Source organism: Hypanus sabinus, chromosome 14 (assembly GCF_030144855.1).
Source record: "Hypanus sabinus isolate sHypSab1 chromosome 14, sHypSab1.hap1, whole genome shotgun sequence".
NCBI classification, from domain to species: domain Eukaryota; kingdom Metazoa; phylum Chordata; class Chondrichthyes; order Myliobatiformes; family Dasyatidae; genus Hypanus; species Hypanus sabinus.
The window spans coordinates 59,520,513-59,534,883 of record NC_082719.1 but is presented as its reverse complement, the minus strand read 5'-3'; the positions used below and the strand labels follow the sequence as shown (position 1 = coordinate 59,534,883).

Below are 14,371 nucleotides of genomic sequence, written 5' to 3'. Positions count from 1 at the left end.
TAGTCTTGTTGGAAAAAAGTAGAGCTGGTGAATTTTTAAGTCGGCAACACTAATTAATATAGTTGCATTGAAGATTTGTGATTAGTAAATCTTGGACTTTGCAAATAATTCGTGTGTGTTTAAACTGGGTCGAAATACCATGTGATGCTAAATCTGCTTTACTGTGGTTTAATGTGCACATGAGAAAATTGCTCATGAACTTGCAGTACAATAGCATGTATCTACTGCTAAGCAGTTATTAAAATGCTTTTTTGAAGTTTGGAATAATATTCTGGTGCTAGGTATTTCTAACAGTGGAATAAATCATCAGGCTAAGTTGGCAATACTAGTAAGTCTTCTATATTTAAGATCTGTCTTGTGCAGTTCAGTAAATACTAATTGTGCAATTGTAAACAAAAATGGAAGTTGCTTCCAACATTCTTTCCCTCCCCTCTAGCTGCAGTTGCCTCAGTTCATCACAGAGATGCTTCAAGAGAACGTTTACTCTCTGCATGTGCCAACCGCATTCAAAATCAGTATGTTTCAGAACTAAAAAATAAATCTGCATCTGTCAAGACCCCATGCAAAGGTATATATATTCATTTAAACGATATTGAGTGAAAACAGTATAGTTTTGTGGTGTGCTCAATATTATATATGCATGCCCTGGATTTCAGAATTTGGTTGGAACCATTTATATTGGGATGTTGGATTCTTTTGCTGCCAAACTTCATGCAATTGTGTAGAGTGAAAATGAACATCACTTTTACTGGATTTGTTGAACTTGTTACTGGGTGCTCAAATGACTTGACCTGAAAGGAGTTCCAAAGGTTTAGGAATTGAAGCTGGTTGTTTGTTAATCTTCCATGCTAAGGCTGTTGCATTTTGTTAGAAAATAATCTGTACAGTTTCAGACTTTTCCTTTTTATTGTTTTGCTGCAGTTTTTTTTCCCTATCTTTTGTAATGTTTCATGGCTGCTAGTGTGGCTCTCTTTCCCTTCTACCTGAGACCAGTGCTTTAATTTATCTACTTCGAGGCTTAAAAAGGCAAGGATATTTAATAACTGATCCAAAATAGATTTGTGGGCATCTCTAAATCAGATTCTGTCTGCATGCAATAGCCAAATGCAGACTCAGTTGCTGCCTGACCTCCTGCATTTTTGTGTGTCCTATGTGAAATTGCCTTCTTTTGAATTCTAAAGTTGAAAAGAAATGCCATCCAATTTGTCTTGTTCCATAGTCTATCTTTGTGATTAATCAAGACTGTATTAAAAAAAAGCTTCCAAACTGGGCTATGATTTAAGGCAATGCTTTCAAATTCTGTTTTCTGTATGTAGTGCACTTTGCAGTAATGTAAAATCTATTTGGTTCTTCAATTTGTTGTACAGAGTAATAAAGTAATCCTCTAATAAAGTATTTTACAATATTTTGAAAGGATTTTTGGTATTGATTTAGAAGAATAATTTTTTGTCTTGCAAATTTGCGTGGAGTTTAACATTTTGCAAACTAGTAATTGCATGCTACCTTTATAAATTTATAGGAGCATGGAGAAATGCAAACAGTGTGAGCAGGATCCTTCCAGGGTCTGTCCCAAGGTCCACAAGACAATTAAGCACTTCCAGCAAGTTAAAAGGTAAGCACAACATTAAACTGTCAATTTCAGCAGCCAGATTAATTGGCCATGGGGGTGTATCACTCAACTTTATCTTGTTCATCTTTGGTTTTGTGAGGTGAGATGATATTCAGATTTCACTGTTTTTTCATGGTTTGATGACTGTTGATTACTTGCAGTTTTAATATAATTCAGTTTGCCAAAATTGGGCAAAACTACTGCTTACAAGGGCACAAGATGTTTGGCCAAGATTTTCTTGGTTTGTTTAATGGAAGCAAGCTGCAGAGCCTGAACCTTCAGGAAATATATTTGCTGTCCTAATTAGTTTAATGGATAAATTGGTCTGAAACCTGTCTGGACTTGGGTTTGATTCTATTCTAAGGCCAAGTGGAGTGAAATTGGCTTTTTAGCCCCCACCCCACCCCTTTCTGCCTGAAATTGTTATTTTATCAGCTGTGTTTCAATGACAGCACTATGACATGAAATAGACCATGGATTATGTTCCACTCTCAAAGGATAGCTTGACACTTCATTAATGGTTTCATGTGGATGCTTTCAATTCAACTGATTTATAATTTGTTATGGTATAGAAGAACGACCGTGTGCCTATGTATAGCATTTTGGGTACTTCTGGTAATTTACATTTTGGAGAGATAAACTTGACTCCTATAAGTGCCAACCAATGTGCCTCAAGTTAGGGCAGTCTGCTTGGTTTTAAATAGCAAATTCAAAGTTGGCGCAAGTTCCACAGCTTCGGGATCTGAAACTGCTTGAGGTCTAGTTGGCAGCAATGGACTCAAAGAAACAAGAGCTGGTTAATAATAAACAAAGTATAATGGATGAACCAGTGGAGTTTGGGCATGGTTGATGGGAATTGCAAATTATTGTGGGCTGCAGAGGGATAGAGAGTGGGAAATAATAGGGCATTTTATTAGTGAAGTTTGAATTGCAAAAGAGGCGTACATTTGTGGACAGGTAGTGCAGTGGATGGATGTTGGTAGCAGTGAGTAACGTGGGACTGTTTTTGGGGTAATTGGCTTAACCTTTTGAATGGTTTATTTTAACCAAAATGGAGGCCAGAACAGTTCTAATACACTTGTCAAATTATTAGATGGGCCTCATTGCTTATTTTAGGTAACTCATTCCAGAGAAATGAAAAAAAAGCTCACATTTCACTTTGTTTACTCACCCACCCCAAACTTGTTTTCTTTCTCTGAAGTTCCTTCCAGTTCATTCTGATCAATGCACACTCAGTTCCAATTCCCTACATTTAGGCCATACCACTAAGCCTCACCTTTCTGTGTACCTATCCAAGTGTTGTTCAAATGATTGTTGTACTGCCTTAACCACTTCTGGTAGCTTTTTCATACCTCAAACCCTCCGGAAAAAGTTTAAAGTACATTAATCAACAAATTATACAGCGGCATGCCAAGGTTTGGGCACCCCGGTCAAAATTTCTGTTACTGTGAATAGTTATGTGAGTCGAAGTTGAACTGATCTCCAAAAGTCAAAGTTAACAATGAAACATTCTTTTCAACATTTTAAGCAAGATTAGTGTATTATTCTTGTTTTGTACAATTTCAAAGTGGGGGGGGGGAAGGAAAGGAGCACCATGCAAAAGTTTGGGCACCCCAAGAGATTTCAACTCTCATAACTTTTACCAAGGTCTCAGACCTTAATTAGCTTGTTAGGGCTATGGCTTGTTCACAATCATCATAAGGAAAAGGCAGGTAATGCAAATTTCAAAGCTTTATAAATACCCTGACTCCTCAAACCTTGTCCCAACAATCAGCAGCCATGGGCTCCTCTAAGCAGCTGCCTAGCATTCTGAAAATTAAAATAAATGATGCCTACAAAGCAGGAGAAGGCTGTAAGAAGATAGCAAAGTGTTTTCAGGTAGCCATTTCCTCAGTCTGTAATGTAATTAAGAAATGTCAGTTAACAGGAACGGTTAAGTTGAGGTCTGGAAAACCAAGAAAACTTTCTAAGAGAACTGCTTGTACCATTGCTAGAAAGGCAAATCAAAACCCCTGTTTGACTGCAAAAGACCTTCAGGAAGATTTAGCAGACTCGGGAGTGGTGGTGCACTGTTCTACTGTGCAGCAACACCTGCACAAGTATGACCTTATGGAAGAGTCATCAGAAGAAAACCTTTCCTGCGTTCTCACCACAAAATTCAGCGTCAGAAGTTTGCAAAGGAACATCTAAACAAGCCTGATGCATTTTGGAAACAAGTCCTGTGGACTGATGAAGTTAAAATAGAACTTCTTGGCCACAGTGTGCAAAGGTATATTTGGAGGAAAAAAGGGTGCAGAATTTTGTGAAAAGAACATCTCTCCAACTATTGAGTACGGAGGTGGATCAATCATGCTTTTGGCTTGTGTTGCAGCCAGCGGCATGGGGGACATTTCACTAGTAGAGGGAAAAATAAATTCAATTAAATACCAGCAAATTCTGGAAGCAAACATCATACCATCTGTTAAAAAGCTGAAGATGCAAAAAGGATGGCTTCTACAACAGGATAATGATCCTAAGCACAGCTCAAAATCCACAATGGACTACCTCGAGGTGTAAGCTGAAGGTTTTGCCATGACCCTCGCAGTTCCCTGACCTAAACATCATTGAAAATCTGGATCGACCTCAAAAGAGCAGTGTATACAAGATGGCCCAAGAATCTCTCAGAACTAGAAGCCTTTTGCAAGGGAGAACGGGCAAAAATCCCCCAAACAAGAATTGAAAGGTTCTTAGCTGACTACAGAAAGTATTTACAAGCTGTGATACTTGCCAAAGGGGGTGTTACTAAGTACTGCCCATGCAGGGTGCCCAAACATTTGCTTCAGGCCCTTTTCCTTTTTTGTTATTTTGAAACTGTAAAAGATGGAAATAAAAAAAGTAATCTTGTTTAAAATATTAAAGAAATGTGTCATCTTTAACTTCATGCCTTTTGGAAATCGGGTCATCTTTTACTTGCTTAGCTATTCACAGTATCAGAAATTTTGACCAGGAGTGCCCAAACTTTTGCATCCCTTTGTATATAGTGCCATATTACAACCCTGAGATTCATTTTCTCGCTTTCGTTCAGCTGACTTGATGGGCCGAATGGCTTAATTCAGCTCCTGTGTCTTATGGTATAAATGCAAGGAACACAATAGAATCAATGAAAGGCCCCATGCAACAGGACAAGAAAGCGACCAATGTGCAAAAGCCACCGAGCTGTGCAAATACAAAAAGTAATAATGAATCAGTATCAGGTTTATTATCACCGGCATGTGACATGAGATTTGTTAACTTAGTAGCAGCAGTTCAATGCAATACATAATATAGAAAAAATAATAAATTGAGTAAATCTTATTCAGTATACATATGTTGAATAGATTAAAAATCATGTAAAAATACAGATTCTATATTTTTTTAAAAAGTGAGGTAGTGTCCAAGGATTCAATGCCCATAAAGAAATCGGATGGCAGAGGGGAAGAAGCTGTTTCTGAATAGCTGAGTGTGTGTCTTCAGGCTTCTATACCTCTTACCTGATAGTAACAGTGAGAAAGGGACATGCCCGGGTGCTGGAGGATCTTAATGGACGCTGCCTTTCTGAGACGCTACTCTTTGAAGATGTCATGGGTACTTTGTAGGGTAGTACCCAAGATGGAGCTGACTAAATTTACCACCACCTTTTGCTCCTGTGCAGTAGCAACCCCCCACCCCCCCATACCAGACAGTGATGCAGCCTGTCAGAATGCTCTCCATGGTACAACTATAGAAGTTTGAGTGACATACCAAATCTCCTAATAAAGTATACCTGCTGTCTTGCCTTCATTATAACTGCATCAATATGTTGGGACCAGGTTAGATCCTCAGAGATCTTGACACCCAGGAACTTGAGACTGCTCACTCTCTCCACTTCGGATCCCTCTGAGGATTGGTATGTGTTCCTTCATCTTACCCTTCCTGAGGTCCACAATCAGCTCTTTCGTCTAACTGACATTGAGTGCCAGGTTGTTGCTGTGGCACTACTCCACTAGTTGGCATATCTCACTCCTGTATGCCCTCTCATCACCACCTGAGATTCTACCAACAATGGTTGTATCGTCAGCAAATTTGTAGATGGTATTTGAGCAATGTCTAGCCACACAGTCATGTGTATATAGAGAGTAGAGCAGTGGGCTAAGCACAACCCCTGAGGTGTGCCAGTGTTGATCATCAGCGAGGAGGATATGTTATCAGTAATCCGCACAGATTGTGATCTTCTGTTTAGGAAGTTGAGGATCCAATTGCAGAGGGAGGTACAGAGGCCCAGGTTCTGCAACTTCTCAATCAGGTTTGTGGGAATCATGACATTAAATGCTGAGCTATAGTTGATATACAGCATCCTGACGTGGGTGTTTGTATTGTCCAGGTGGTCTAAAGCTGCGTGAAGAGCCATTAAGATTGCATCTGCTCTTGATCTATTGTGGCGGTAGGCAAATTGCAATGGGTCCAGGTCCTTGCTGAGGCAGGAGTTCAGTCTAGGCATCACCAACCTCTCCAAGCTAGTGATTAAGCAATAAATATCAAGAACATCAGCTGGAGTCCTTGAAAATTTGTCCATAGGCTCTGAGAATAGTTAAGGTTCGGGTGAGTTAAGTTATCCCTTCTGGCTCAAGACCCCGATGGCTGAAGGGTAATGACTGCTCCTGAACTTGGTGGTGTGGGACCTGAGGCTCTTGTACTACCTTCCTGATTGGAGCAGCGAGAAGAGAGTATGGCCTGGGTGGTGAGGGTCCTTGATGGTCGCTGCTTTCCTGTGATTGTGCTCCATGTAGATAAATTATGTTCATGATGGATGAGTGAAAAGGATGATTGAGTTTATTGTCTCATAATTAGTAAATTTATATTTAGAAATGCATAAAACTTTGAAATGTGTAAAGGTTGTGATAACTATAAGGCTACCATATTGTAAAAATGTTTTAAAAAATGCTAGAACTTGATAGCAAATGAGAATTAAGGGCAACTGGGCTTTTGTTCCTTAGAAAAGAGTCATCAGTGTTTAGTCATTTACAATTAAGTGATGCCAAAACAGGGTGGATTCCTGTCATTCTCCAGTTTAAGGTTGGGTTGCATAAATGATTATCCACCCTTGTGTTTGCAAATTTGAGAGGTTTGACGAGGTGTCAGCAGGCTTGAATGCTCATTTGCCAGGTGTGGTCACATTTCATTTCAGATTGAAATTTAGTTGCTTTGTACACACTATTTGAATTAATGTGTCTACCCCCAAAAGTTTCCGATATGGAAATGGTATTTTAAAGTCTTGGGCTTAGACATCATTTTCATGAAGGAAACTTGCTGGGGAGAAAAGATGATTTATATTCTGCAGTTGTTTACTCATTAATGCCTATCCATATTGGAAAAAAAATGAACCGATATATGGTTACCAGATATCATTGGACTACATCGACAGTATTAAAAGGTAAGTTAATTAAGAGGTGTTTTGTCTTTCAGTCAGTTGCTTTTTAGATCATTGTACAGCTGGTTCATAGCAAGTCAAATTTTCTAAATGCTTTTTTTTGTACTGTCACTCACTGAATTAATACTGTTTACAGTCAATTTCACATAGACTAGATCAGTTAGCTTAAACATTGGCAGATGAGTTGTGATCACAGCCTTAAGTTGCTGGTTTGCATGTATAAGTAGTTTATTTGCTACTGAAACTTTTGTATTATGTACATGTTTTAGATTAATTATGGTTGAGTTGTGAAATTGCATTTTTACATAAAAAGCAACATCTGTCATTGTCAAACAAATTTACAATTTAGGTGATTTCACAATATGTAAAGAATTCAAAGTATAGTTGTTGAACTCTGCAAGACATTGTAGTGATTTTAATTTTTGAAAAATTGGTAGGGGAAGAAAAAGACCTTAAGTGTATTCAGATTTTTTGAATGCAGTGGTTAATTCCCTTTAAGAAAAATATCAGAGCTTGTATTTTTGAGAATTGTTGACCACGATATTAAGTGGTAATGGTATCCATTGCCATGGTTAAAGTTATTTACATTTCTGATTAATTCAGTTTCATGGTTGATATTTGTACCTGCGTAAAAACTAGCTTGTTTGGTGTACATGGAAATGAAGGAATTTGTAGATGCTGGAAACAAAAAAAAACACAAAATACTGAGAATAGGTCTTAGCAGCCTTGGTCACGTTAGTATGAAGAGAAGAAAAGTTAGAGGTGTAATTAAAACTAGCTTATTTTACCAACTTGGCCTGAATGTTTCAGTCATTTTACTGCTGTTAGGTTGTGCTGTTGCTAATTCATCTCTGGTTTGCAGTGTAGTTCACTGGTTGTTCTCTACATTACTATTGTTACGAACCCCGTAACTAGGTGTCTTACCAGCAAAGATAGGAGTAGCCGTAGAAGTCTGATGATACTATTTTTATCAGTATTAGTAAAAATACACAAAAATAACATCAATGCAAATATACAGATAATATACGTCATCAATACTAAACCTAAAAGTGCGGGTATAATAATCATCAATAAGAAATAAGCTCTATCGTTGTCTAGGGGATAATGAATTGTCCGATGGAAATATAAAGTTCAGTTCAGTTCATACAGGCTGCAGTCGTTGTTGATCACTGTGTTGCAATTGTTGGAGAGAGAGAAAGAGAAAAAGCAGTAACAGCTATTAACTTGCCGACTTTCCTTTTCCGATCTGAATCCTTCGACTCGTTGTTGTTGTGGCCATTCACGTATGACCCCTCCACGTCCTTTAGCTAGACCGTTCCGTGGTGGACTCGTCACCCAGGCAAGGGTGGACAGACACACAAGCCCCCACTGGTCTCATAGCGTTTCTCCTGGTGCGCCTGAGGGGTGTTCCCCAGACCCTACTTTTATCCCCACTTGCGGGGTCTCAGATGTTGGTCAGGCTGGGATGATGCAACACATCAACCAGACCACTCTGGTTGCCCCTGAGGGGTCTCAATGAATAGAACAGTACTCAATACACAATTCCTTCTCCAAGAGACAATAGCAGTAATCTCTCTTTGTCAATAGGAGACATTCCACCTTTGTGTTTCCCTGCATTGTCTCTCTCTCTCTCTCTCTCTCCCTCATTACTGACAGGCTGTGTATCTCATTTCCTGGGTATCAGACCCGAAATATATAGCAAGTTTGCGATTCTGAGAAAAGGGGGGGGTGGGCATTGGCGATTCTGTACCCTTCCGCCCATCCGAGTTGCTCCTCATTCGTAACACTATTTAATGCACACTAAGCTGAATGGGGTTTTGGTTACAATGCAGAATGTTTGTTAAGCCTTTGAATGGGAGCAGGGAGGGAAAACCCTGACCAACTGGGGCAAATTCCCTTGAATACTTTTTCTCATTGAACTGTTATCCCCAAAACTTCATGATGTGGGCTGATGTGTGGGGCACCTTTTCTTTTATTTTCAGATCCCAAAATTGATGTAGGCTTTTTAAATAAGTGTGCTAGAAGTGCTAGTACAGCCTTGGATCAAGTATCTGTGGTCGGACCAAGCGTTAATGTATTACTTTGAAGATCCTTCATTAAAACTGGGAAAGTGGAAAAACAAGCTTGTTTAATGCTAATGTGCGGATGGAACCAAGGCAATACCTAATAGGATTGCTTGGGAGTGAGCTGTAAATTAAATGGATCTGGTCAATGGGTTAATAAGGGCAGTGGAAAAACACAATGGGAGGAACAAAATAGAAACTAGCAGAACATGTCCAACAGGTCAGGCTGTCCCAATAAAAAAAAGTTACCCAATGTCACAATGAGCCTTATTTCTTTCCATGAAGAGAAAGTAAGTTCTCCTAAGTTGGAGAATTGCTGATCCTCTGCTTGTGTTGGGCCTCACTAGAGTTAGTACATCATGCCACACTTCAGTGTGATGGCAAATTAAAAATTAGTAGCAACAGTTTGATGGAGATGGTAACAAGGAATATAAAGACTGAAAGCATATACCAAAAAATTGTCAGATTTAAAGAAAGGTGAAGTAATTCACTTTGCAAGAGAAGGACTTAGGTAACTTTTGAAGAATCTAATAAAGGATTCTTGTACATAAGCTGGTAGTATTGTGAAGTTTAAAATGTGAAAGCTTGTAAAAGGCAGTAGGATATGACAGTAAAAATCATATGCCAAATACTCAAAAACATGAGCCTATCAATCTTCTCGTATGTCCCATTTAGTGCATTAGCCTTAAGTTGCATAGGAAAAGAGTACATGCAGAGCCCGGTGTGTAGGTCTTCAGTCAAACCCCTAGAATCATGGCCAAACAGCCACCTTGATGTTAAAGTTCATGATCCAAATTTATTTGGTCTGCCAGAGCTTTCAGTACTAGTGTATTCTTGAAGCAATTGTATTTGGTAATTCCAGCAATCAGTTTTTGATTCCATTGTTCTTGTAATGAGTAGTTGGAAATGTATGCTATTGGCTCTAAAATATGTAATTAATAGATAGATAGATAGATAAATAAATTAAATATATATATATTTGATGTTTGCTCTTCAACATTAACACTTCAGTGTTGAATGAAATTAAAATTCCAGGTTTGGAATCTGGTTTTTGAGCTGTTTTTTTTAAATGAGTATTAGCAAAGCAAGCTTGAGCTAATCATTGAATTGTATTCAGATTCCTTTGCATATCACATGTAAATCAAAACGTCCAGTGGATTTCATATGCATTAACTGTTAACACAACCAAAGGATGTGCTAAGAGGAGCTTGCAAGCCCACACTCAGTTGACCTTTCCTTCCAGTTCTGCATTGAAACATTCAGTACAGTTGGCCCTCCTTATCCGTGAGGGATTGGTTCAGGGAACCCTTGCGGATATCAAAATTCACGGATGCTCAAGTCCCTTATTCAACCTGTCTCAACGCAGTGAATCTTAGGACCCAGTGGAATCCCAGACCTTATTCAACCTGTGGACATTAGGACCCGCTGGCAGAACTCTTGAATCCGCTGTGTTTCTGTTCACAAAAATCACGATCACGATTGAAAATAAAGTGGAAATAATACAGCAATCAGAAAGAGGTGAAACACCATCAGTCATTGGAAAAATGTTAGGCTAGGTCGGTCGACGATCAGAACAATTTTAAAGAATAAAGTGAGAAAGGCCCTGCCCCGATGAAAGCTACAATTATTACTATGCAACACAGTGGTTTAATTATTGGGGGTTGGGGTTTTTGATCCTCCACATCAACCCAACGCGGTGGAGAGCGCGCTTGGAAGTGGTCTGTCACTGGATCAAACAACTTCTTGAGCCTGGTGCTGAAACGTATGTTCTTAAGTGTTTTATATGTATAGAAAGGTAAAATATATACTAACACACATGTTTGACTAACTGACGCTAAATAATATCGGATGTCCCTGTTTTGACTTGCATAGTAAGAGAACTTCCGATTTTTTTCAATCCCGATCCACGATAACCCAAGTACATCCTTCTGAATACTTTAAATCATCTCTAGGTTACTTATAATACCTAATACAATGTAAATGCTATGTGAAATGATTGTTAATACTGCATTGTTTAGGGAATAATGACAAGGAAAAAAAGTCTGTACATGCTCGAACAACAAGTGCTGGAAGAGCAGTTCCAGGTTTTTGTGATTCGCGGTTGGTTGAATTCGTGGGTAAGGAGGACTGACTGTAATTGATGCCTTCTAATGCTGTGAATCCAATTATTTCTGTGTTTACCTGATTGGCCTTATCTAACACTTTTAAATGAGCAGAATCAAAAACTTGTTGGCTACACTATCCTCTTTGATAAATATGGTCCTGTTTCTCAATGGTTCAGCTCTGATATCACTGCCTTGTTTGTTTCTATCTTCAACCTTCCCAGGCTGTACAAATCTTAGATCTCTGCAGTCAATTCTGGATGCATGTACATCATTGAATGTCCTTTCCATATCTTTGGCAGCTGTAAAACTGTATTTATTTTCTCCAGATTCTGGAGAGGAGTATGGTAGAAACTAGGTCAGGTGTAGCAGTCTTTGTCAGAGCAGGACATAATCCTGGAGCCCACTTGCAGATCAACCCTGTTGAGATTTGAAGGTTTGTTTGCCCCATGGGACTAATAACCTGTTTGTGGACATGTCTGTTAGAATTGCTTGTAAGGAAGTATAGTAGCTTGGTTGTACCAACAAAGGAGGCAGGGCGGAAGGTGGAAGTGCTTGGTTTGTAGTTAACCACTGAGCAATATAGTACTTTTTTGTGACTATATGAAAGTACATAACTGCAAGACTAAATTTTTGTCAACATGCTTGGTACTCAGTCACCCTTCATTTGAATCATGTCTAAACTGAACAGAGTTAATATCTATCTAGATATTACCAACTGCCAAAAGAGAAGCTGTTCAGCTTTCATAATAGAATTCCCAAGAAATGGTCAAAGCAGCCCTGTTTTCCCCATAACATCAAAGGTTGATCTTTGGGTAATTTGTACAGTAAACCTTTTGTCACATTTGAAAAATAGCAGCAACTCCATCCTAATTGTTTGAATAGTGTTTATTATAATTCATGCCGACAGATGTGAAAACATTCACAATGAACCTTTTGTAAGGATTCCAGTTTATTGTTGAAATGAAGAAAAAATCCCATTCAATCACCCCAGCATTATGGTATGCTTAAACTTCAGCATAAACCAAATGAATAGCTATTTGCATTTCCACCATCTTGATGCAAAGTTGAATTATCTTGTTCTGTTGCACAGCATGTTAGGTGATTATGTTCGAATCAAAAATTTGGTTTGCATCTTTTGTTAATTTATTGCTTAAAGGGGGGAAGCTATTATTGGAGAATAAATTTTTGAAGCATGGAATTGTTAATAAATGACTTTAGTGAAGCTTGATGCTCAATGCTGAATAATCTACTCCTAAATTTTAGTGTTACGCTAAGTGTTCAACTGCAAACTTATGGGTCAAGACTACATATTGATGGATTAATTGCTTGTCAGTAAGTAAATGGTGTTAGACTTAAGAACAAAATAAGCATTTCCGTGTATCAATCCTATTTGTTAGGTTCAGTCATGCTTTCCAAGTTGTTGCAACTAGATGGTGACACATTCAGAAATTCACATGGACTTCATTTTCATTCCCACAATACACCTCAAGATAAAGGAGTCCAGAAGTTTTAATTTCATTGTTTTGGGATCTGGCTGACAAGATGAGCATTAATTGCACATCCTTAATTGCTTTTGAAAGTGGTGCTGAGCTGATTTGAATTGGTGCAATCCTTTTGGTGAATCTGGCTTCACTGAGAGAACTTCTGGATTTAGAGCCGGAAATTCTGTACACCAAGTCAAGTTCAAGTCAGAATAGCTTGAAGAGGACCCTTTGGATGGTATGCTCTTTATGTCCTTGTCCTTAATGGTAAGGATTGTAAAGTGAAACAGGACAAGTTTTTTTTTAAAAGAAGCATCTTTTAGATTAGTGAGGATGATTTAGGACATGGCAGTGAATGTTTTCATGGACTTCAAAGCATTTGATCAGGTCCCTCGTGGTAGGATAGTCCAAAAGATTGTTGCATGAGATGTATGTTCAATTGGTAAGTTGGCTACTAAATCAGCTTGGCCATAGCCAACAGAAGGATAGTCGCGGAAAGGGATTTCTCTGATTGGCATGACCTTAATTTCCCATTCTCAAAAGTTGAGTGGGAGTGCGGGATCATTGGAGTCAAGGCAGAAGTGTTGGTATGTGGTATTTAAAACCAAGCCATAAATCCCACTTGTGGCATGCCCTGACACAAGCATACAAATTGCTGCTCCATTAGGGGACATGTTTGTTATGGCAGTGATCTGTTGTATTGGGAGCATAATGTGTGTTTTATTTGTCTTTAATAGTGGCATTTGCTTATTGCCTTTGGAGAATTAAACAAATTTGAATGTTTCCAGAGAGATTTGGGCAGTAACACAAAATGATGCAGGTTCAGTGTCTGCTTAATGAAGTCAAGTTTTCTTAATCCAGTGTGGTCAAAGTGGACTTCATTATGGCTATCAAATGCAGCTTTCAATCCTTGTTTATTTTATTTGATATTTCACTATTGGATGTGACAGTGGCCTAACTGAATTTAGTGAGGGCTGAATATTGGGGCGACTTGGTTGGTATAGCACTTTACAGTACCAGCGACCAGTATTCAATTCCCACTGCTGTCTGAAAGGAGTTTGTATGTTCTCCCTGTGACCACATGGGTTTCTTCCGAGTGCTCCTGTTTCCTTCCTCAGTTCGAAGACATACCAGTTGGTAGGCTAGTTAGTCATTGCAAATTCTCTCGTGATTAGGCTCCAGTTAAATTGGGGTTGCTGGGTGGCATGGCTGGAGGGCCCATTCCACACTACAGTGCAATAAATAAATGTAGTTGTGCAAATGAGTACTGTTTCTTGAGCTGTTGGATTTGTAGCATATGTTTTTTGTTATTGCAATGCTGCCAGAAGTTTATTTTTAAAATTATCGCTGTAGATTTATAATCTCATTCAGCAAAACTGGTTTGAGAATGGAATATCGTTGGAGTTCTTAAACTTTTATTCTACATATTTAATGATTCTTGTGAAGTACTTAAAGCACAAACTTAGCAGCATTAACCATCTTGAAACTCAAGTAACATAGTTGTGCAATCTTTGTTAAATGCTACTCATTGAAATTGATTTTGTATTTAAGATTTTCTGCTTGAGTGATTTCAGATTTCTAATTTAGAACCTTTCGGAGGTTATTACTTTCAGAAATAAGTGTGAAAACATTATTTGCTCAGAAACCCCAGTAAGTAATGATAAAGCTGTGCAATTTGTACTTTTCTA

The 14,371-nt window shown here is 38.6% G+C and overlaps 1 protein-coding gene across 1 annotated transcript in view; it reads left to right on the top strand.

The window, feature by feature from the left end:
* mtus1b (microtubule associated tumor suppressor 1b) overlaps nt 1-14,371 on the top strand; it is a 128,246-nt gene that overhangs the window by 38,823 nt on the left and 75,052 nt on the right. Inside the window, exons 7-8 of the mRNA XM_059988636.1 lie at nt 437-568; nt 1,520-1,612. Of these exons, the coding sequence (XP_059844619.1) occupies nt 437-568; nt 1,520-1,612 (225 nt within the window). The remainder of the gene's footprint in view (nt 1-436; nt 569-1,519; nt 1,613-14,371) is intronic.